The sequence below is a fragment of the Schistocerca nitens genome, chromosome 4 (assembly GCF_023898315.1).
Source record: "Schistocerca nitens isolate TAMUIC-IGC-003100 chromosome 4, iqSchNite1.1, whole genome shotgun sequence".
NCBI classification, from domain to species: Eukaryota; Metazoa; Arthropoda; class Insecta; order Orthoptera; family Acrididae; genus Schistocerca; species Schistocerca nitens.
This window is the reverse complement of record NC_064617.1, coordinates 216,221,232-216,247,392: the sequence shown is the minus strand read 5'-3', so window position 1 is coordinate 216,247,392 and position 26,161 is coordinate 216,221,232. Positions and strand designations below refer to the sequence as shown.

Genomic DNA, 26,161 nt, shown 5'->3' with positions numbered 1-26,161 from the left:
CCGATTTTACGCAGAGGAGATTGCAACACTATTCTTAGGTCGGTATGAAGATGTCTTATTTGGAGGCGACTTCAACTGCGTGCTCGCACCAAGAGATCAACACTCACGTTATACTTCATGCCCGGAGCTGCGGCAACTCATACAGGACATGAACTCATTGATACATGGGAGACGATACATGGCGAAAGGCGTGGATACACCTACGTCACGAGTCACTCTGCAAGTCGTCTCGATCGCATTTACGTAACATGTCGTCTCGTACCTGCGATCCTCGATGCGGAATTGTGGCCTGTCGCCTTTTCAGATCACATAGCATATATATGCACGGTCTCCCTGAGTCGTCAACAAGTGTGGAGGAGTCGCAGTGTTTGGAAAATGAATAAGCACACCTCAGGGAACCTGAGTGCAGACGCTTAATCGAAGACACTTGGCACCTGTGTGAACGATGCGTCCCGACATATCCGACGACGTTTCAGTGGTGGCTGGAATGCGTTAAGCTCGCACTGCGCCGAGTGTTAATTGCATACGGAAGAGAGCAGATGATGTGGAGGCGACACACGACGGAATTTTATTTCACGATGCTCCGCGAACTTTCTGTACAAGCACCTTCACAGGAGCGTAGTGCCGGTATAAAACGAGCACAGACCCAAATAATTTCCATAACCCGCTGCCGTCTGGAGGGTGTCGCAATCCGTGCAAGGGTCTTTGAACGAGTCCGTGGAGAATCACCGTCGATGTATCACGTTATCAGAGAAAAACAACGTAGCCGCAGAACCTTATTACAGACGGCCGTACTGCCAGATGGCCGCTGTATGACAACGCAAAAAGATATTGCCAACGCTTTTGTGGAACACTACGGTCATCTCTATGAAGAAGCGGAACACGATCAGGCAGCCTTTCATGAGGTCCGACGAACGGTCTCCGCGTGTCTCGACGAGACGGCCAACCGGGAGGTAACAGGTGAAATCACAGATGACGACGTAATGGAAGCAATTGATAAGGGAGCGTCGCACAAATCGCCGGGGCCCGACGGGTTTCCGTTAGAGTTCTATCGTACATTTAAAGATCTCATGACTCCACGATGGACTGCAATGTACTGCGAATTGATGTCTCCCAACGTGCCTCTTCCACCCCCCGTCGTGGTAGGAATTGGTTGGTTGTTTCGGGGAAGGAGACCAGACAGCGAGGTAATCGGTCTCATCGGATTAGGGAAGGACGGGGAAGGAAGTCGGCCGTGCCTTTTGAAAGGAACCATCCCGGCATTTGCCTGGAGCGATTTAGGGAAATCACGGAAAACCTAAATCAGGACGGCCGGACGCGGGATTGAACCGTCGTCCTCCCGAATGCGAGTCCAGTGTCTAACCACTGCGCCACCTCGCTCGGTGTGGTAGGAATGATCATCCCCATCCACAAACCATCTGGCGGCACAGGGATACAGGCCTACCGGCCACTGACCCTTCTTAATTGCGACTACAAGATCTACACCAGGATACTTGCAGCACGCTTTAAACGCGTAATACGCCAAGTGATTTCACTCGACCAAACCCAGCTAGGAGGAGATAGCAATATACAAACGGCACTCAGCGACTACCGCGATGTTATCGCACTCACATCAACATGTCGTCTCCGGAGTGCTTTGGTATCGATAGACTTCGATCGCAGATTTGACAGGCTGAGCCATGCTTATCTCACGAAGTGATGACGCATATGAAGTTTCCGGCAAGTTTTGTCACCGTCGTCATGCGACTACTCCACGGAGCCGCATCCAAAGTGCTCATCAATGGACGCTTGGTGGGGCCCATCACCATCTCACGATCGGTCAGACAAGGGTGCCTGCTGTCAACGATATTGTATGCCATCGCTGTCGAGCCGCTGCTCTGCGGGCTCCGGAATCGACTCCAAGGAATGACCATAAGGCACACCAAGTTTATATGCAGAACATACGCGGATGACCTAGTGTTTTTAGCTCGTTCAGGCGACGAGGCAAGAGCAGCCCTGCATTGGATTAATTTGTATTGTATGGCTACGGGAAGTCGCTGAACATGGCAAAGTCGGGAGCGATGAACATCAGGAGAGGACTCCCGACAGGAAGTGTAGCACCATTACAGCCGATCAACGCGATGAAATGCCTAGGAATTCTCTTCACTACAGACGTTCGACGCACGGCGGCACTGAGCTACAGACATCTTCTGCAAACGATTCGTGCGAATGTCCGAAGTCACAGGTTAAGGGTACTGGATATGATTCAACGGGTCACCTTTGCCAACACTTATCTAGCTTCTCGCATCCACCACCTGGTATAAGTTCTTCCTATGCCGGTGGTGTTGGCCCGCCGAATCCTGGTGGCACTAGGATATTTTCTGAGTACAGGTCTGCTTTGTAAGGTCGGATACGAAACCCTCACACTTCCTCGTAGTCGTGGAGGTCTTGGACTAGTCCACGTACGCGACCGAGCAGTGGCTATTTATGTAACTACAATGATAAAGATGTGGACACGACACCGGACAAGTCTGACGGGCACCTTGATAGACGAACTCGCTCCACCTTCTCGTTCGGCTCCGGTAGCGGTGTCTCACATCTCACCATCGCTTGCCCATATGCGAACCTTTTTTGTGGAACACAGTTATGTACATATGGAACTACCGACTACCAGGACGGCAACGGCACGTGATATATATCACATCTTGACTCGACGACGGCCGAATAATGCCGTAGAGCGCCGGCAACCAACTGTTACGTGGTCAGTGGTATGGCGTACAGTGCACCACCCACACCTTGATACGGGAAGGCGCGCACTGTGGTATCAGGTGGTAAATGGGAAATACGTGACTCGTTCCAGGTTGCATACCATTCATATGGCCGACGATCCACTGTGTCCTCAGTGCAATGTTATAGACACAGAGGAGCATCGCCTGATATGCGGGCCTTCGGCGGACGTATGGTGTTTTGTCAAAAAAATGATAGCTTTCCTCCTTCGGGTGGGGCCGCAACCAATAGAACCACGGATACTACTTCTCCCGGATAGGACATATTATCCCCGAACAAAGACAAACGCAGTGACTTGGATTCGAGGTTTGACTGTGCGTTATTTTTTCCGAGACGGCAGTAAGAATGTGCTCGACTTTTGGGCCTTACTACAAGAACATCACTCACAGTTTATGAGACATACGAGATGTCGAACATATTACGCTAATTTTTTAGGGAGTGCCTTGCTTGATCCCCCACCCAGTTGGGGTGTCCCGGGTAGGAGGATGTAATTATTGCCTATAAGTATCAGAACATGAAAGGACTAGGATAGTGGAGAGGATCCACCACCACACGTGAAGACGTACCCGACACCAACGCGAGGTATAACGGGATTAGCGAGGTACGCGCCCAAAAGAGGAACGTGGTCCGTTATTGTTCTGTACTGACAGAAGCAGGATATTTTTTCCCTATTATGTAAAAAGAAAGTCCACTTATTTACGTTCCCCAGAAATATTTTATTTTATAAAAGTCATCGTCTTATATATTTTAAAAAAATGCTAGAAGCAGTTTATGATTGTTATCGTTACACTATTATGTAAGAAAAGTCTACTCATTTACGTTTCCCTGAAATATTTTATTTTATAAAGGTCATCGTCTTATGTATAAAAAAAAAACAATGTTAAAAGCAGTTTATGTTTGCTATTGTTACACCATTATGTAAAAAAAAAGAAGTCGACTTATTTACGTTTCCCAGAAATATTTTAATTTATAAAGGTCATCGTCTTATATAAAAAACAAACAATGTTAAAAGCAGTTTATGTTTGTTATTGTCACAACATTGTGAAAAAAAAAGATGGATAGAGCGTCTGCCATGTAAGCAGGAGATCCTGGGTTCGAGCCCTTTAAAAAAAATAAATAAAAAAACAAAGTGGGCAGCGCGACAGACTGTCAATCCTAAGGGCCCGGGTTCGATTCTCGGCTGGGTCGGAGATTTTCTCCGCTCAGGGACTGGGTGTTGTGTTGTCCTAATCATCATCATTTCATCCCCATCGACGCGCAAGTCGCCGAAGTGGCGTCAAATCGAAAGACTTGCACCAGGCGAGCGATCTACCCGACGGGAGGCCCTCGTCACACGCCATCATCATCATCTGCCAGTGTGAAAATCAGGTGCTATGGTAGAAATGACACACGAAAGTAAGAACGCTTCGTGAAATCGCACTCTAAGGACGTTCATGTTCAAATGTTGCAGATGGTTCATTTGCTGTAAGACAGGAATGTCGGACAGCTACACTCCCACAACTGCTACATCGTTAATGTTTTGAGCAGTGGAAAGCGAAACGTAGTAGCGAAGCCGTTGAGGGCAACAAACGCTGTACATTAGCATCATTTTTCACTTACTTTTGTCTGTGAGTAAACAGACCAATCTTGGTATTCGTTTGCCACCGTCACCACAAGAATTACTCTCGAATTTTAGTTTCTTCACTTTGAATAGCTGCGACTTCCTTTATCATACGGAAACTATATTTCTTTAGGGTATGCCTCGAAGAAGAACACTAAATGGGTCGGACTGAAAAACAATTTTTCTGTGGACAAAGTAATAGGAATAGTATGGACGGTGATATTAATAATCCTATTGCTGTTTCGGAAGATAAATTTAAATGAGCACTGAACGTAGTTCCAAATAATTATGAGAGTTATAATTACGGTTTGATGAATTTACAGTGCAGATTTCGAGATGCAAATCATTTCGCATATGAGGTTACTTTACACGGTACAACGGCATTCACATCGTGTTGTTACAAGAAAAAAATTAATTTGCTGCCGTTAAGGGGCTCCGGAAAGGCTCAAAATCATGAAAAGTTCAATTTTTACTTTTTTGCGTTTTCTGAATCTGCAGACTATTACCTTTTAATAGATATATAATTTATTCAATTCCGAAGACTACAACTATTTTTAAATTTTTTTTGAAATGTGTTCTACATGGGCGTGACCCACTGTGGCGCTGTTAAACTGCTGTCAAATGGTGTTATTATTAACGTCCGTGTTCATCAGGTACATTTTAGTGATGTGAGATAAAGTATGTGTTGTGGCTAACCTGTGATGGTTCAATATATATCGCTGGTGTGATTGTCGATTATTTCATGTTTATTTACTCTGTCGTTATCTCGAAAATATTCGTAATTAATTCTGTTTATTGAGTCTCTGTTTTGTTGAAGTATAATAATGAGTAAAAGTAAAGTAATTAGAAATCCTCTGAAGGCTTTTAAGAAAAGGAGAAATGTTCGAAAGCCAAAGGTATTTAGAAATATGGGAATGAAGATAGGTTCTAACATGGTACGAGCGATGCTTGCTTTAGACAAGGAACGCCTTCGGGCTGCAGACAGAGCTGTAAAGGGTCTAGAAATACAAGCAAGAGTAAACAGGAGGAGGAACAAGAGGAAGCTGGAGGAGGAGTTTGCAGAGGATGAAGATAATCCATCCTATGGACCTGGAATGCACTAAAAAGTTAATCCAATCTTTGTCGCTCGATTCCCAAAACTTTTATTTTCTCATACTAATTACATGTTTTCTAAGGATCTTCCAAACATATTTGTTTCAAACTTTCAGTAAATGTTACACAGTACCTTCTGCATAATTTAACACAGCATTTTTCCAAAAAACTGTATATTTTTGAATATATAAATAAAAAATTGCAAAAAATGTTGTGAATTTTCATTACAATTAAAAAAAATCATCTTTAATAACTGAACTAAAATTTTGTAAAATCCCTGTGTTAAGTTGTAGCCCATATTCCAATAAATAATCTGTAAAAAGTTCAACTTCCTACCTCAAATACTTTGTGAGGAAAGATGTAATTTATAAGCGTTATTTTAACATTGCAAGTATAGGGCGTTCCGGAGCCCCTTAACACAAGATTTAGGTTCCAACACACTTTATCAAGGACTCACTTCAAATGTTCGAACAGCTTAAGAGAAATCAAAGAATTATCTTCAGTAAACTTGTAGCTACAAGGCAACACTTGCTATGGGTCATTTCTGAGGCTAAAACTTCAGGTACAGTTTTACATGATGTATATCACTTTCTCACTCAACTGTTTAAATTTACACCACAAGCGACACCAGTAAAATATTATATCAGTTCTACCAAGACTTCTAACGACTGAGTATCGGTTTCGGGTAAAGGTTAACAAGATTTATTATAGAATAAAGTACATATGACCTTCCGGTCGTGATCAAACGTCCACTACTTGAGTCAGTGTAGAACGAAAGCTATTAATCCTATGGGTACCCAACTTTATAGGAACGATATTCAGACTGTCCACTGCAGAATTTGCGTTGTTAGTAGTGTCATTATCATGACTTACCGTTAGGCGCCGGTAGGGTTGAAACATAAGCATCGGCGTGTATTACGGTTGCCGACAGGCAACATTGGTCTGCATCATAAGATGAGCAGGGCTTTACTCGTTCAACCCCTTTATCGGAACAACATAAATACTGCTGCTGTTCTTCGCGGGTTTCGACTCATTAAATGAATACGGAAAGGTCATGTCTCCTCACATATCTTGAAGAAAATGATTCGCAGTTTCGAATTACTTAACGGATTTTCCTGGGAGAGCCACGCGAGATTAGCCGAGCGGTCTCAGGCGCTGCGGTAATGGGCTGTGCGGCTGGTCCCGGCGGAGGTTCGAGTCCTCCCTTGATCATGGGTGTGTGTGTTTGCCCTTAGGATAATTTAGGTTAAGTAGTGTGTAAGCTTAGGGACTGATGACCCTGGCAGTTAAGTCCCATAAGATTTCACACACATTTTTTTCCAGGGAGAGGTCGACGATAATTGGGCCATAGATTGTTGAAGAAATTGCTATGGCTGGGAATGCTGGACGCATTGTGCGATCTTCAAGTGATTCACGAACTGTGTCATGACAGCTGAACACTCCATGGTCCACCGTAGCTTCTGACAGTAGTAGAGCGTTCTCTAGTGCGCTTGCAGATGCAGATGATCGTTACATTGAGCAACGTTTGTAACAGGAACGTAAATATGGTACGCAATTAACAAATGTTACCCTCTCTTGAGGAAATTTAAATGCGTTTCTTCCAGTGGTTTATTCGCTACTTCTCTTCCTCATATCCTTACAAGTGTTTCCACATAGCTCCATTATTCTACGATCACTCATTTGTCACGGCGGCCCTCTCAAGTATCGAAAGTTTACTTAGAACCACCCTGTACATACAGTAGTTAGTTCTCCTTTGAAGAGCGCTGACCTTTGGCACAGTATTTGGCTGGTAATAACTTTCTGCCGAAGCCCTAATCAGGCTAGTTTACACTGCCAGTTGATTTGAAGGCGAATGGTGGCAGTAAAGGCGAGTGGCAGCCTCTGATTCGCTGGCGTTAGACATACAACCTGGTAGGACGTCGGCCGTACAACTAGACTAACAGACTCTCCATTTGAACTCCAGTTGATTCTCCACTTCTCTCTGCTATAGTCTGGTCGTGCGGCCCCATTAACCACGTAGCGGGCGGAAGGATATTCAGGAGCACTTTACTTCCGCCAACGTGACAGGCGCTATAGAATACGGCGGCGACTTCAGTACGCCCGACTAATTGTCGTCTCACCACTTAACAACTCCTCCGACAAGCCCTCTCACTCCGCTGTAGCGTGTGGAATCTCTATGCCCTTCATACAGCTTACTCCATGACGTCAAAAAAGGGTCAAGACTTTGACGTCACATGTAAATGCCTTCTGCGATAAGAAAACTGATTGTGAAGTTCAAATACAAAATCTTACAACTGGAGCTCATTCACGTGTGCATGAATGGAAGAACTTAAGCTTGGATTAGCACGACAGTAAAAATTAACAGTATAATGCTAGATTGCTATAGAGACGGAAGGACTGCTAAGGAATAAAGAGAAAAGTAAAAAGAGCCACCAGTATTGCCTGTGGTAAACTAAGTACAGTTTCCAGTACTGAAACAGAAAACTTCCAAGCGGAGTGTGCTATCACATTTCACTTACAGTGCTGACTATTTTTCAATTCGAAAACAACTCACTCATCTGTGTTTGCTCGACGATAAATGGAATATGAATGGTTGATGCCCCATTAGCTGAAGAACTAGAGACGACAGAGAGAATTTTTTTAAGGAAAAATATGAGATCGCAAAAAAAGAACAGTGTTGAAACTTCCTGGCAGATTAAAACTGTGTGCCCGACCGAGACTCAAACCCGGGACCTTTGCCTTTCGCGGGCAAGTGCTCTACCAACTGAGCTACCGAAGCACGACTCACGCCCGGTACTCACAGCTTTACTTCTGCCAGTACCTCGTCTCCTACCTTCCAAACTTTACAGAAGCTCTCCTGCGAACCTTGCAGAACTAGCACTCCTGAAAGAAAGGATATTGCGGAGACGTGGCTTAGCTTCGGTAGCTCAGTTGGTAGAGCACTTGCCCGCGAAAGGCAAAGGTCCCGAGTTCGAGTCTCGGTCGGGCACACAGTTTTAATCTGCCAGGAAGTTTCATATCAGCGCACACTGCGCTGCAGAGTGAAAATCTCATTCTGAAAACATCCCCCAGGCTGTGGCTAAGCCATGTCTCCGCAATATCCTTTCTTTCAGGAGTGCTAGTTCTGCAAGGTTCGCACGAGAGCTTCTGTAAAGTTTGGAAGGTAGGAGACGAGGTACTGGCGGAAGTAAAGCTGTGAGGACGGGGCGTGAGTCGTGCTTCGGTAGCTCAGTTGGTAGAGCACTTGCCCGCGAAAGGCAAAGGTCCCGAGTTCGAATCTCGGTCGGGCACACAGTTTTAATCTGCCAGGAAGTTTCATATCAGCGCACACTCCGCTGCAGAGTGAAAATCTCATTCAAAGAACAGTGTTGTAAGGAAGGAAAAGATCACGGACACCATAGTCAAGGGGTGATGAAGTTTTGTGGGCACATTTTCAGAATGATCGAACGCAGATTGACAAAGAAAATTTTCAACTACGTCATCAAACTAAAGGTGACCGCAAAAATCGATTGACGAAATAAGAAAGAACATGGAGGGAATTGGGATCAATCAGAAAGAGATCTGAGATAAAGAGCTATTTTGAATGAAGGCTGAAAAATTCAATACGGATATTCTCAGATATTTCTTCTTGATACTAAAAGACTTCTCGTGCTCAGGGATCCCTCTTTGCCTCTGCTAATCTGGTTTCCATGTCCTACTTTCTTCGTCCATCATGTGTTATTTTGCTTCGTAGTTAGCAGAATTCCTTAATATCTTCTCCTTCGTGGTTGCCTAGTTTGATGTTAACTTTATCGCTGATCTCATTCCTGATACTCCTAGTTACTATCATCTTCCTTCACTACTGTCCCAATCCATATTTTGTGCTCTTTTGAAGATTCATTCCAAAAGTCCTGAAATCTTCACTGTCACTGAATCATATCACTGATGCCTTGTCACCCTGAATTTTAATCCCCGCCTTGAACTTTTCTTTTATTTCATTTATTGTTGGTTCGGCGCATAGATTGAGCAGTAGCACCCTAATACTACATTTCCGTTTTATATCCTTCTCAATCCGATCATTTTGATCATGGCCTTCCATTCCTTTCATTCCTTCTACGTCCTTGTGTTCATTATATTTACCCGTATTTCCCTATAGCTTGCTCCTATTTTTCTGAGGTTCCAACACAGTATCATCCTACAGTGACGAACCCTTATTCCAGATCTAGAAATCATATGAATGAGTACCGATTTTGCTTAAGTCTCGGGTAGGGGAGACCGGGGCTAGTTGTTACAAATTTTTTTGGAATCTCTTATACGTCGACACAAAACACGTATGTCGATTGTACAGATGCCAAAAGTTAGCCCATTATTCAGTCTTCACAATAAAATTGTCATAAATGTAAGCTCAGATTGTTAAGCTCTATATCAACTTTTTTGCTAACTTGTATGATGTAACAACCTACCCCACTGTGGGGCAACTTGTTACACTATATGGGGTTAGTTGTTACATAATAATTAAGAAAAAATATATTTTTGGTTCCATAACACAGATTTATTTAATCATTAGTTTTAATGCAAGAGGTGGTAACATATCATAAAACTTGAAACACAGTTCTAATATTGACATACGGTCTTCATTAATCTGATGAAGAAATATCACGTTCATTATCAGAACTACAGTTTTTACAAATAAAGAAACTGTCATGCTTGGCACACCTGTCATGTGCCCACCTTTTACATTTTGTGCACTGTAGCCATGTGGTTGGTGGTCTTGACAGGGAGTATGGTTCCATACACTCAACACACACGCAGTCGTCTTCCTCATCAGATGATTCTACGATCTCACATTTTCGTTTCCCCGTTTTTGCTTTCTTGTTTTTATTTTTCGGCGCCAACACCAGTCGTCGTCTTGCAGGTTTCTTTTGTCTGTTTGCCTCAACTGTGAATGCTGCTTTTACTGGTGAATCAGTCAGGATAGCACTCACTCGTTTATTCCTTCTTACTGTTTTCTTGCGGGCAGGAGGTTTCGGGAAAGGCCTCAGTTCTTCAGGTGGCACACGTGTGTGTATGGAGTTTGCACAACCAACTGTTGAGGTGCAAGGCGTCGGAATTGATTCAACACTTGTTGACGTGCTGGGAACGCCATCCCCTACTGAGTTCGTAAGAGACACAGAAAGCAGAGTTTCATCTTCCCTGTAGGGGCGGTCCGTCACAGCAGAGGGCAAAAATTCATCGTCTGTAAAAATGTCTCTGTTAAATGGTCATATTCCAGTCACTTGAAATCCAGCCTTGATGTTCCTTGGCGTAGCAGCGCTAAGCAAAGATTGTTTAACTGTAAATGGAATGTCCTATATTGTCATAGTGTTTCCAGCACTGTTTTTCATCCACGCATCTGATGCAGAGTTAATATATTTTTTAAATGGACCACACACAGCTCTGTCTAAAGGTTGTAATTTATGAGACGTATGTGGCGGAAAAGAAGGACAACCCCGTTTTCTTTGCTACGTCCAACACTGAAATATCAAGGTGCGATTGATGGCTGTCCAAAAGAAGGAGAACCGGTCGCTCTCTTGTAGCCCTGGAATGATGAATGACATGAAGCATGAACGAGCGAAAATCTTGCCCTGTCATCCACCCTGACTTGTTTGCAGACCCTGCGCTACCTTCTGGTCCATTTCGAAGGAAATAATCCCTGAAGTTCTTTCTTGGAAACACAAAGAAAGGCGGGATTGGGTTTCCAGACGCATTTACTGCCAAGGCAACAGTAACTAGAGTTCCTCTTTCAGCAGTCGTTATAGCACCGACTTGTTTAATTCCTTTCCTTGCTACAATTTTGGCAGGCGTTTGTACCGTGGTGACGGCAGTCTCCTCCACATTATACACTTCTTGACATTGAAATTTGTATCGATCATAAACTTCACTTAGATTTATAAAAAATATACCTACATTGTGCTTATTGGAACTTGTAGCCCTGCTTAGGCTGGTAGCTTATGGTGTGCGGATGGAAAGCGTTTTCTTTCGTTTGAGGAATCCTCCAAACTAGTCAGTGGAAGCTAGTTCTACATCGCTCCAGCCAACGGGAAACTTGGCATTATTGTTCACGGCATATTGAAATGCTAGACTCCTCCCTTCCTTCGCAGAAAAGTCCATAGTAGAGCTTAGCAGCTTTCTGAATGTATTCTTCCAGCTCTGCTTCTTGTTCGTCTGAGAAAACCTGCCGAGATCGCTTATAACCAACGTTTGGCACAAGCATCTCTCCCGATTCTGAAAGTAAGCAGACAATAAAAATTGTAATAGGCTGTTATAGGCTACGTTTTCCAGCGCGTATCTGTTATGTCAGAAGAGATTAATTTGCTTAGATATATTGATGTATTTGCACGTCATATAACACCAATAATCTACAACGCCACAGTTGGCGACGCTGACAATGGAAAATAAGCTGCCTACCTCCCTTTGTTGATTCCATTCTCTTACAAAACCTCTGCAGCGTCATAAAATTTATATTGTACTTTTGGACAGCTTTCCGTAGTGAAGAGAAGCCACTTAGAACTTCATTTGCCGCTTCAACATATGTTTCCTTGGGAATAGTGCCTCTGTCAGTCTTCTTCTTATAATTACGCATTATACATGTAGATAGACATAATTGCTTACATTAAAGGAAACAAAAACTCTTTGGGGCAAGTTGTTACACCGTAAAAACTTGCCCCTGCGCCTTTGTAACAACTGACCCCATGCTATGCCATTTTCTCTTATTGTCGAAATCAACAATATAAACTTTTTGTTTGGAAGTTTAACGTATACTACTATGTACCTGAATGTTGGACGCTGATATGTTGCAAAATTTAAAATGAAATCAGCAATTTCCTGTGAACTATGAAAAAATTCACACAGAGTAAAAAAAAATACTCCAGCACAGGAAAAACACGTTTTCTGTCACTAACGCCTTATTACCAACTGACGGCTGATATAGGTAGGATGGGAGGAGGGGGTTTCTTATTGCTACCATCTGACGGAGCAACGAGTAAACTGCTCTAGCTCGGAAATTTTTATTGTCAAGTAACAACTTGCCCCGTGTAACAACTAGCCCCGGTCTCCCCTACGGAATGATCGCACGGTCAAAACTGCCTCTCCGTAGCGCCCTTAGTTTTTGAAAAGCCGAACTGATTATCATCTGGCAGTTCCTCTATTTTCTTTTCCGTTTTTCTGTATATCAGTCTTGTCAACACCTTGGCTGGATGAGGGATCAAACTGATTGTCCGATACTTCTCGCACTCTCTCACGTTGCTACCTTCAGTATTATGTGGACAATATTTTTCCGAAAGTCTGACGGTGTGGTGCCAGAGACATACATTCTAGACACACACTTGAATAGCCTCAAGATGGCAGGTGCCAAGTACGCTATCTGATCAAAATTATGCTGACAGCTCTACGTGTTGTAGAACTGACCAGCAGAAGTCACAAAAGGCGGAACCGACAGTATAAACGGAAGCGGGCAGTGTTGTGTTGTCAGCATAGAAGCAATAACATTAGAATGGATCGGTGAGGAAAGCTATCTGACTTTGAACGTGGACAAGTAATTCGATGTCACCCGCACAACAAATCAAACAGGTTGGCGATGTGATTATGAAGCTGAAACGCGAAGGTACAACTACGGCGAAAAGCAATACCAGGCAGATATCATGCAATGACGGACGGGAAAGGGCGACCATTGCGAAGACTGCTTGTAAAAAAATCACTTGCAGACAGTGGAAGGAATCACTTCCGAGTTCTAAAGTCCTACCACAGGCAGTCCAGCCAGCACAGCGACTGGCAGTAGTCAGCAAAAAATAATGGGGTACACTGGTAGGGCAGCTAATCGTATGCCACACATTGCTGCAGTGGATGCTCAGCGATACTTGACGTAGTGCGACGTGCGACAGTGTATGAGCGGAAACGAGTGATTTAGAATCTCGCTATAGCCTGTCACAATTCGATGGAAAAGTTAGGGTTTGGCTAATACCTGGAGAAATTTATCCATTACCGTGTGTAGTGCCAACAGTAAAGTATGCAGGAGGTGATGGTACGGTATGGGGTGGGGTCTTAGTGGTTAGGGTCTAGACGCTAAATGAAGGTATTTTATAGCTTTGCTTACTGTGTACAGTAGAGGAACAGAATCGATCAGCATGACTGTGCACCTTTTTATAAAGCAGCACCTGTGAGGCGCTGGTTTGGGGATGGGAACATTCCTGAAATGGACTGCCCTGTACGGAGCTCTGACCTGAACCAAATGGAACACTTTCGGGACAAGTTAAACGACAACTTCGCTCCAGACCCCAGTATCCAACTTGACCACCATCTCTGGTTTCGACTCTTGAGGAATAATGGGCTGACATTGCTGCAGAGATATTCAGACATCTCATCAGAAGTGTCTTCAGCAGAATTCAAGCCATCACAATTGCGTTGAATGTACATGGATTGGATTGGATTGTTTCGGGGAGGAGACCAGACAACGAAGTCATCGGTTTCATCGGATTAGGGAGGGATGGAGAAAGGAAGTCGGCCGTGCCCTTCCAGAGGAACCATCCCGGCATTTTCCTGGAGCGATTTAGGGAAAAGAATGTACATGCCCTCCATTAATGTCCACTAATATGTGTCCAGTTCTTTTGCTCAAATAGCGTATCTGAAAAACTAGCATTTCCCTGCCTCATCGGTGGTGATACCCGGGTTGAGCCCTGCAGACATGTCGCTTTGAAGCCGAGTGGTGTGCAGGGAGGTCTGGAGAGTGAGCCGGGTGCTTTCTGGGGCGTGGCCTGCCCTGTGCAGGCGGCGGAGCGCTGGAGCCGCCGCTGCTGGGAGACCACTGCGACGGCGACCCGCCGCGCCTCTGCGACCAGTCCTCGCTCAGCAACGCCACGCGCATCACGAGGCCCTGCTCCGACCACGAGAGCTACCTCTCCACCGGCGCCACGCTCTCCATCGCCCACACCAGGTCAGTACCACGCAACATCGCTGTATGACCTAGCCTAGGGTAATAGTGTCCAATCCAAAAATAGGCAGATGGGCTGCTAGCTCAGTTATGATGTGTGGCAGTTTGCCGAAAGTACTACCCACAAGCCCGCCCTGTTAGCCGTGCGGTCTAACGTATGGTTTTCCGGGTGGGAAGGAGCGCCTGGTCCCCGGCACGAATCCGCCTGGTGGACTTATGTCGAGGTCCGGCGAGCCGGCCAGTCTATGGATGATTTTTAGGCGGTTTCCCATCTGCCTCGGCGAATGAGGGCTGGTTCCCCTTATTCTGCCTCAGCTACGCTATGTCGGCGATTGCTGCGCAAATAAGTACTCCACGTACCCGTACGCCACCAGCCACCATTACTCTACAAGCAAAACTCGTCTGGTGTGAGACGTTCCCTTGGGGGGGGGGGGCGGGAGGGATTCACTGAGGGTTGAACCGCACAATAACCATGAAAGAGTGGTTCGATGTGGGGCGTATGAGGGGTGAAGCGGACTGCGGTAGTCGTCGTGGGGTTGTGGACCACTACAGCTGCAGCAAGGACGGAGTCTCTCCATCTTTTCTAGGCCCCCAGTTAATATACAATACAATACCGCCCACAACTTGCTCTCTTCAGCTTAGTATTTAAAAGAATGCATATTACTACATGTAGAAACAACACTTTCAGCATGGGAAATAATCACTGCAGGCATCTTCTATTGTAGCGTAGATATCCTCTGGTAGCGGGAATTCTGTAAGAGGGACTTCATACCCTGTCGAAATATAACAGGGGTCTCACTGAGGCCTTCGCAGACTGTAATTACCCTCCCAATCTTGTACAAAAACCGACCTGCCGTGCCTTATCTTTCCAGTCATCCACCACCTCCCGAAGTTCACTGCCGGTAACAGAGGAGCATTCCCTCGTGACTCAGTACCACCTAGGACTGGAGGAACTGAATTATATTCTTCGACAGAGTTTCGACTACCTCTTGCATTCACTATGCTTCCCACCCTTCCTACAGTGGTATTCCACCAGCCACTGAACCTACACAATACCCCCGTTCATCCATACACAACTCCTGCTCCCAACCCCTTGCCTTATGACTCACATCCCTGTAGTAGTCCTAGTTGCAAGACTATGCCCCATACATCATCCCATCACCACCTACTCCAGCTACCTGTGAAACGAGTCATGTGATCAACAAGCAAAGCTGCAGCCACTGTGCTGCAGTCTATGGAGGCATGACAAGCAAGGCTGGAGGTCTGTCGTGTTTTCGGGAAGCTCGTTCTGCCTCGGTGCCAATGATGGCTGTGTGTTCGTTATAAGGAGGCCAGTTGAGGACCTGTAACCAACATGTCTGCGTGCTACACACACTCGACCTACACCTGGAGTTACGATCTTTCGTATGAAAGCGGGAGCACTCTCGTCGTTATCCCATGCACCTTGACTGAAAATCTGTACGTCAGTCTGGTGAATCGACCTGTTTGGGAGCCATTCATGAACAGCATTCCGGGTGATGTTTTATAAACAGGATAACACTCGCCCACATAGTGCTATTGTAACCCAACATGCTCTGCAGAGTGTTGATATGTTGCCTTGCCCTCTCCGACAGCCGGCCGTTGTGGCCGAGCGGTTCTAGGCGCTTCAGTCTGGAACCGCGCGACCGCTGCGGTTGCAGGTTCGAATCCTGCCTCGGGCATGGATGTGTGTGATGACCTTAGGTTAGTTAGGTTTAAGTAGTTCTTAAGTTCTAGGGGACTGATGACCTCAGATGTTAAGTCCCATAGTGCTCAGAGCCATTTGAACCATTTTTGAACCCTCTCCGAGAAATCGGCCTCTAGTCGAGCACATATAAGACATCAACGGACGACAACTCCAGCATCATCCACAAAAACATCATCAACCAAGTGCAACAGGCATGGAAGTTCAACGTGCAAACTGACATCTGGCACCTGTACAACAAAATGCAATCACTATCCCATCAAGGGCAGGGCTACCTATGAAAGCCAGTCATGTTATGTAGAAGCTAAGATGCAACCACTATGCTGCATTCTATGGAGGGATGATAACCAACAAGGTGTCTGTGTCTATGAATGACCACTGATGAACTGTGGCCAAGAAACATCTAGACCACCCCAATACTGAGCACGCCGTCAAACATGACATTCTTCATTTCAATGACTGCTTCACAGCCTGTGCCATCTGATCCTCCCCACCAACACCAACTTTTCTGAATGGCACAATATGTCCTATGTTCCCATAACCCTCCTGTCCTCAGTCTTCGTTAGACATTGTACTTGCCCATTTAGTCCCTTTCCTGTTCCTATTCCAGTACTTCCCCTCCCATCCACCCTTCGTCTAGCGTCCCGACAGCACCTAGTTGCCCTATCCTCACTCCGCCTCGTCCCTGTGCACTCTTGAAACCAGCATTTTCCGTCCCCTACCCCTACCCTGCTATCCCTGACGCTCACCAACCCAGCCTCCTCCTCACCGCCAGCACTCTGCCTCTCCCATCATGTGATGCTGCTCGCTGTCTGGTTTAAGTTGCCAGAGATTGTGGTCATGTGTGTGTGAGTTGTGTTTGTGTGAGTGTGTGTGTGTCTGTTGTCTAATTTCTAAGAAGGCCTTGTTGGCCCAAAGGTCACTTTCCAACAGTCCTTTTGTTGTGCCTATCTGCGTCTCAGCTCGAGACGGTGAGTTGCACTTACTTTTCATAATAATGTTACATTCCATCCAGAATTTTCCATTCTGACATATTGTATGTATTGTATTGTATGTTAACCGGGGACCTACAAACGACGGAGAGCCTCCGTCCCCGCCGCAGCCGCAATGGTCCACAACCCCACGACGACTACTGCGGTTCAGCCCGCGGTGGACCCCCCAGGGAACGTCTCACACCAGACGAGTGTAACCCCTATATTTCCGTTGTAGAGTAATGATGGTGTACGTGTACGTGGAGAACTCGTTTGCGCACCAATCGCCGACATGATGTAACTGAGGAAGAATAAATGGCAACAGCCCGCACTCGCCGAGGCAGATGGAAAACCGCCTAAAAACCATCCACAGACTGTGCAGTTCACCGGACCTCAACACAAATCCGCCGGGCGGATTCGTGCCGGGGACCAGGCGCTCCTTCCCGTCCGGAAAGCCGTGCGTTAGAGCACACAGCGAACCGGGCGGGCCATTCTGACATATTTTTACTCATAGTAATTCCATGTTACTACTTAGTTATTATACAACAAAATATTACAAAATATGTCGTCAAAACTTCAGGCGCAGCTGATAGAGGGCGCCATACGAAAATTACGCGAAGCGAAATGTAGTGTGAGGAGGGCTATGCGAGAGGCGTTCAATGAATTCGAAAGTAAAGTTCTATGTACTGACTTGGCAGAAAGTCCTAAGAAATTCTGGTCTTATGTCAAAGCGGTAGGTGGATCAAAACAAAATGTCCAGACACTCTGTGACCAAAATTGTACTGAAACAGAGGATGACAGACTAAAGGCCGAAATACTAAATGTCTTTTTCCAAAGCTGTTTCACAGAGGAAGACTGCACTGTAGTTCCTTCTCTAGATTGTCGCACAGATGACAAAATGGTAGATATCGAAATAGACGACAGAGGGATAGAGAAACAAAATCGCTCAAAAGAGGAAAGGCCGCTGGACCTGATGGGATACCAGTTCTATTTTACACAGAGTACGCGAAGGAACTTGCCCCCCTTCTTGCAGCGGTGTACTTAGGTCTCTAGAAGAGCGTAGCGTTCCAAAGGATTGGAAAAGGGCACAGGTCATCCACGTTTTCAAGAAGGGACGTCGAACAGATGTGCAGAACTATAGACCTATAACTCTAACGTCGATCAGTTGTAGAATTTTGGAACACGTATTATGTTCGACTGTAAAGACTTGCCTGGAGACTAGAAATCTACTCTGTAGGAATCAGCATGGGTTTCGAAAAAGACGGTCGTGGGAAACCCAGCTCGCGCTATTCGTCCACGAGACTCAGAGGGCCATCGACACGGGTTCACAGGTAGATGCCGTGTTTATTGACTTCCGCAAGGCGTTCGATACAGTTCCCCACAGTCGTTTAATGAACAAAGTAAGAGCATATGGACTATCAGACCAATTGTGTGATTGGATTGAGGAGTTCCTAGATAACAGAACGCAGCATGTCATTCTCAATGGAGAGAAGTTTTCCGAAGTAAGAGTGATTTCAGATGTGCCACAGGGGAGTGTCATGGGACCGTTGCTGTTCACAATATACATAAATGACCTGGTGGATGACATCGGAAGTTCACTGAGGCTTTTTGCAGATGATGCTGTGGTGTATCGAGAGGTTGTAACGATGGAAAATTGTACTGAAATGCAGGAGGATCTGCAGCGAATTGACGCATGGTGCAGGGAATGGCAATTGAATCTCAATGTAGACAAGTGTAATTTGCTGCGAATACACAGAAAGATAGATCCCTTATCATTTAGCTACAAAATAGCAGGTCAGCAACTGGAAGCAGTTAATTACATAAATTATCTGGGAGTACGCATTAGGAGTGATTTAAAATGGAATGATCATGTAAAGTTGATCGTCGGTAAAGCAGCTGCCAGACTGAGATTCATTGGAAGAATCCTAAGGAAATGCAATCCGAAAACAAAGGAAGTAGTTTGCAGTACGCTTGTTCGCCCACTGCTTGAATACTGCTCAGCAGTGTGGGATCCGTACCAGATAGGCTTGTTAGAAGAGATGGAGAAGATCCAACGGAGAGCAGCGCGCATCGTTACAGGATCATTTAGTAATCGCGAAAGCGTTACGGAGATGATAGATAAACTCCAGTGGAAGACTCTGCAGGAGAGACGCTCAGTAGCTCGGTACGGGGTTTTGTTAAAGTTTCGAGAACATACCTTCACCGAAGAGTTCAGCAGTATATTACTCCCTCCTATGTATATCTCGCGAAGAGACCATGAGGATAAAATCAGAGAGATTAGAGCCCACACAGAGGCATACAGACAATCCTTCTTTCCACGAACAATACGAGACTGGAATAGAAGGGAGAACCGATAGAGGTACTCAGGGTACCCTCCGCCACACACCGTCAGGTGGCTTGCGGAGTATGGATGTAGATGTAGATGTAGAACCGATGTGTACTGTGAAACCAACATATAATTTTACGACAGTAATGGTTGAACTGTGTAAGCATTCACTTGAGCACGAACAACTGCTACAATTCCGCAATGGTATGTAATGTTAACACTGAAAGACGACGATTTAATGGACTTATTACTTTTGTAAATCACATTGTAATATATACTCTTGTATTTGTTTGAGCATTGATAATGACCTGACACAGGTCGAAATCTGATCTGCGCTGTAACTATAAATGTCATATTAAAAGCAACTTAATTCTACGACTGATTGCTGCTCTATCTAACGCAATATAACCACAGCCGTTGCGTGCACCCACCCCATGGAGGGCAACCTGATATACATTTACATCAACGCAGTAACGAACCTACAAGATACTATTCGGGTACACGGGGTAAGTTATACATCTACTGATTTCATTCCATTAATGACGACATTATGAGTTCTGCCTGTTGCGAAGTCGTGAATGCGACAACAAAGCTCGTGAGATAATACTTAAGCTCGTATTTTGTTCACTAAGGGACGGCTAGAAACTATATTGGGTGAACAGAAAGAGCTAAGTCTGGCAGGGTGTCTGCGGAAGACGAGATCTTCATTCTCCAATAAGGTTATAAAATAGTAGCTTAAAGGGCAACTCTACAAAAGGCTTGGGTCGGAAATATAGTTCCATAATGAACATATATTTGCTGGATATTCCATCTCGATTACTGGAGTGGGTTGAGACCTTCCCCACCCTTCCCCCCCCCCCACACCCCCACCCCTCCCCCGCTGAGGCGCCTCAGTGAGAGCGCTGTGTGTGACGTGCTGCTGCGCCGCCCTTTGCAGCGTGTCCGGCACGGCGCTGCACCCGGCGTCGTTCCGGCTGCGCTACGAGTTCGTGGACACGCGGCTGGGCGGGGAGCCGCTGCCGGGGCGGCGCCACGAGCCATGCGCGCGCCTCTTCCGCAGGACGCGGGCCGGGCACTTCTGGTCGCCGCGCAACGTGCGCCTGTTCGGCCGCGGCGGCGCCACACAGCTCTCCTGCCTCTACCGCATCGAGGCCGCGCCCGGCGAGAAGGTCAGTCCTCTGCGTCCACTCGCCTAGCCTCTACTGCTCTTAATCACTGTCGTTTCACAGCTTCCCTGAGCAGGCCGTTGTGCCAGTGCGGTTCTAGGCGCTTCAGTCCGGAACTGCGCTGCTCCTACGGTCGCAGGTTCGAATCCAGCCTCGGACATGGATATGTGTGATGTCATTAGGTTAGTTAGATTTAAGCAGTTCTAAGTCTAGGGGACTGATGACCTCAGATGTTAAGTCCCACAGTGCTTAGAGCCATTTTCGCAGCTTCACTGGCTTGCTTCTGCTCTCTCTTTCTCTCTCTCTCATATATATATGTGAAGAATTTTCTTGTTTTCCTCACGTCAGTCTTCGAATTTTATGATTATTGAGATTGAGGAGCTATTTCATATTCATTACAGGGGTTAACCATATAATTGACCTATTTGTGAAGCTTAAATATTGTGTTACAATTACTATCGACATCGCTGGCGTATTCGACAGTGGTGGTCTGAAATGTTCAATCGGCTGAGAACTATTAGAATCCGAAAATCTCTTTGTCTTAGTTTCGTGGACTGCTCTAAAGATCACACAGTCGAATGGATCGTTGGGTGGCACATTGTAATAAAAAATGATCACTGAAAGACTGTGATAAGTCAGCGAACTCAGGCGTATATAAGATTATGTGTGATGATTGCCCAAGTTATTACATAGGTTCAAAATGGTTCAAATGGCTCTGAGCACTATGGGACTCAACATCTGTGGTCGTAAGTCCCCTAGAACTTAGAACTACTTAAACCTAACCAACCTAAGGACATCACACACATCCATGCCCGAGGCAGGATTGGAACCTGCGACCGTAGCAGTCGCGCGGTTCCGGACTGAGCGCCTAGAACCGCTAGACCACCGCGGCCGGATATTACATAGGTTAAACAGGCAGAGCTATAGCAGCAAGGTTTAAAGCACATCTTCCAATAAAGGGCGTAGGAATACGGGGGTCAGCCTTTGCGGAACATCTGGTGTAAATGGCTCATACACCTAAACCTGTACGTGACATGGAGCTACTACATCACGAAGTTAAGGGCAATAGACTCGACACGCTTCAGGAACTACAAATTTATGCACACCTAATTACAGATAGATGCAATTTACTGAACGATCTACTGTATGTAAAAGATAGGGCATATTTCGAAGGCTTCCAGCCTATATTAGGTTTACAATAATTCATAATGCATGTGACCATTACAGATTCTGTAATAATAGAATCGTTCCTACAGATGTTCATACGAGATTTGTTGGTCAGTTTATAAGGCTCTGTAGTAGAATGTAAAACGTAGTCATGCTGGATACTGTAATTAACTTACAAAAGTAAAGTATAAAATTAATTCATAGCAAAAACGTTATTTGACGCGTGGGTAATGAGAGTTTGATTCCATACGTCACGTGCATGCGCGCCGCCCTCTGTGAGGCAGACCGCGAAGCCCTCGCGGTCCGCAGTCTCTAGTCACACGACGAGGCCCATACAAGGGGCTTAAAGAGAATTTGCTACAGCTTGTTTAATAGAAGTGACAAAACCTTATGGTTATGCATCAAGATTTATAAAGTTCACTTAGGACATGGCTTGTTTTAGGCAAACATTTAAATAATATTTTGTGTAAGTACTACATGTTGCATTGTGTAGGATGACCATATCTAATATAATTTACTAGCATATTATAATATTAACTTTTTTCAGGTTCTGAAGAAGACGTTATTACTAACGTTGAAACCTAGGTAAACGATAAAGTTAACCTGCAACTGTAGGCTGTATATTCTTATATAAACTATATCAGTTGCTGTCGTTGCATAAAAATGTTAAAAATTATGATCACTAAGCGTTGCCCACAAGTGTCGATACGTGGACGAATTTTTTTGGTAACTGACAATCGACAATAAAGCCGATACTGGAACACACTGATGAAACGAATGGAATTGTGATTTACGCTCATGATATCATGGTGGTCTCTGGAGATTCCAAATTAACAATATTGGAAAATAGAACTATATATGTGCTGTTTAAGGACAAAGTCCCCCTAAGCAAGAGTGTAATCTTTAAGTTAGGTAACAGTCCAATTACGTGAAGCGCTATGTGCAAGTATTTTGAAACTTTCTCGACGACAGAATAAATTTTTCAGCGCTTATAGACACAGTTTGTTTAGCAACTGCTAAAGTCATTACACAATATTACCTGTGTCGGCACTATCAGGTGCAACTGGATCCTGCTAAATAGTGTCACGATTCAGTCCAGTTTGCCATTCTGGTCTTTGCAGCAGATGCTCACTAGCTCCCTCTTGCACGACACAAAACCTCACCAAAGCATGTACAGCTAGGTTTTCCCCTAAGAATGGTGAGGAAAACATGAGCTCACAAGTTACCGTAAAATCTCTGCGAGATCAATCAAATGTTGTGTTGTGTAGGGTAATGAGAGCATAAGTATTTCTTACTAAGTTTAATATAACCTAAGTACATAAGTTATCAGTAACTCTACGATGTTATCATTTACGAATAATTCTGATGGCTCGATTTTTTTGCCGAATTGCTCAATAACTGACTATATATATTACAATTATAGTTTTAAATCTTTGAGAATACATGCATAAGTATAATACATGTAGGAAATGAAAAAATGGTGGCAGAGGAAACTAGTTTCCCGTTCAGCGCAGGCCAGACTCAAAGATATATCGAGGAAGACGCACATGAATGATCATATGGAGAAATTTACATAATAAATATCGTAATATACTTATTTTTTGTTTTTCTTTGTCTTGATACATTCCTTTCATATTATTTACAACTACAAAATTTTTTACATCCTTTCAAAGGTTTCTTTTACAACACGACGCGGAACCACGCCCGTAAAATTTTTGTATTAACTTGATCTTACCCCCTCCACTCTCCCTTCACCAATTCTTTAAATCTTTGAACTACTACTTATAAAACAGCTTAACACCTGTGATTACTTTGTAGATGAGTTAATGTCTTGAACATTTGACGTTGTATATGTGTGGTTGAAGACCTAAAACCCAAATTAGTTTGTGATAATTCTATAATTATTGATTCATCCGATTTTGAGAAATGCTTAAATCTTTCTGAAAAGCTAGTTTTTCTCCTAAACTTTGTGTCATATAATGGTATGATTTTTTAGGAAACTTCAGTGATATATGCGGATCACGTTTGCAAAATGGGAAGTGAACAGAGTTAGCAGTAGAAAATAAATAAACTAAAATGCCATTTTAATGATGAGTTTCACCACATGAAGAATGAAAATTTAGTAACCGCTGAACTTTCTTCCTTTCGTTATTTTGTGGGGCTGTAAGAGAGGAAAAGTTACTAAAAGGTCTGAAATGATGCTTGAAATTTGTTGGAAATCGCTAAGTGTCTTCATTATCAAAACATCGATGAATATAATCTAGGTAACCTGCGCTCTATTTTAAGAAAAGCTAGCTTTCCACACATCCAAACGTTTATGACGTCGTATCTCGTGCACTATGCCTCGTAAGATGATATAATTTGTCACATATATTCAATGGTATATGTGGATACTGCCTGTTATGAATAGAAGCAGTAATAAATATAGAAATAATTTAAAACATCATTCTAATATTGAAATTTTCATTTCATCATTTGGAGGGGAGGAGTGAGTTCACTGAGAGAAAAAAGTTCTGCAAAAATTTGATATGATGTCTTAAGTTTGTTGAAAGCAGCTAACTGCTCAAATTCTCATGTAATGGACAAATATAGTCGCGTTGTTAGTTCTCTCAAGATACATATGCTCAGTTTCTCACAGTAACATTTGACTCTATGTCAAACCTGTTACGAAATATTATATCGCTTAATGAATTGATTATGACGGCATATTAAATTTTAAAATTAAATCAATAATTATATACAGTATTGAAAATAAAATTTTTTCTGTGCCTGGAAGCCGTAAGATGGGTCATGTGCATTTGGGACCAGGTTTTCAGGTGGCCCTTTCAGCTCTTTATTAATATACATGGTGATCCACTATTCGTCTGATGTGTGCGCTCTAGGCGGCACAGGAAAAGTAAGCAGGCAAGAGTTTAGTGTTATCCACATAAACAACTTTCTGCGACGAAAGTTAGTTTGGAACACAATAATTGAGACAAGTCATGCCTTGAAAATTGAAAGAATATTAATAATAATAACAATAATAACATCTGAATGATGAAGGCATGAGACTGTCACTATAGCTGATGAAAAACAAAGACGAATACGAATAGGTCAAAGCTCAGTTGCTAGTTACGGCGTTAGAGGCTGTGCGACTTTGGTGGAGAGGCCATGAATAGTGTAGGTATGTAGTTGGTAGGTTCAAGAGGCAAAGGTCGGCGTGGATGGCGTTGTCATCGTAGTGGCAGCTCCAGAGCGAAATCCGAACTGTGGGAATGCTTTTTAAATTGGCGCTTGGCCCAGGGAATTCACACACAGTGAACTCATAGGGGTTCTCAGGTGCTATCCTAAATACTGAAGGTACTACTTCTGCTCACGTGGCACAAGGAGGAGAAAATGTACACAGGATCATTGACCTGTGACAGCACTTGGATTGTTGGCTGGTGGTCATGCAGAATACAGTCATCCCTTGTCTGTCATCTCATGAGCTGTTTCCAGTGAAGTCAACACCCACATGCCCCATCTCTACTATTGGTTGCTGGCTGAGAAGGCGCAAAATCTCGAGACAGCACACCTGTCCCCAACCCCCTCCCTCTTCTGAACTGGAGGGGAAGTGATAGCAAAACTCGTCGACAACCCCGGGAGCTGAGGTCCACCTCCATCCGAGTTGGTGCTGCTGTTGCATGTGAAGCTGCGGAAGATCCCTCTAGGTGACTATCCAAAGGCTGGATCTAAGATAGGACAGTGGTATCTGTGATTGGAATTGTGGAGTACTCTGTCTCTGGAGCAAAAGATGGTGGCACACTAACAGACACAGAAAGAGGGCCATTGCGAGGCTGCAGTTGGTTGTTATGCTTACGTCACATTGTACCGACTTCAAGCATTGCCTCGACCATGGCCCAGTACAGAAGACTGGAAACGGCAGAAACCATTGCTGATGGCCTTTGGTGTAGAGAAAGACCGATGCAGGATCTTGGAAAAATAAATGGCAGCTGCTGGACTGCTGAGAGGAGGGATGGGCGCTGGTGGGATTGATGACAGATAATTGCGACCATGGGGTTGGCCATGAGGTTTTTCTGCAGGGGTTGACCATTATCAGGAGTTGAAGCATAAAGATCCAGCAAGAGTGTACGGTCCTTGACCAAGGGTGATGAATGTGGAGCTTGAACAGCTAGAATTTAGTTATGGACAAAGCGATTGGCTAGAACATTAGAAACGTGGTGGATGAGCGCAGTATGTGGCAGTGGTATGCCATCTGCTTCGCAAAAGATGTAGAAGTCCCCAGAATGAAACGGAGATCCTTATCTGTTGTAGTAGTTTGTCGCAGTCCTTGAACTGAGAAAATATGGGACTGGGTTTGAATGGTTTGCTCTGTGAATGTGGTAATCATGCATGAAACATAGGGGAAAACATTGCCAGTAACTATG

At 44.5% G+C, this 26,161-nt stretch overlaps 1 protein-coding gene across 1 annotated transcript in view; it reads left to right on the top strand.

The window, feature by feature from the left end:
- Positions 1-26,161, top strand: part of LOC126252209 (uncharacterized) — a 150,766-nt gene that overhangs the window by 89,328 nt on the left and 35,277 nt on the right. Inside the window, exons 7-8 of the mRNA XM_049953080.1 lie at positions 14,240-14,405; positions 20,360-20,591. Coding sequence (XP_049809037.1) covers positions 14,240-14,405; positions 20,360-20,591 — 398 coding nt within the window. The remainder of the gene's footprint in view (positions 1-14,239; positions 14,406-20,359; positions 20,592-26,161) is intronic.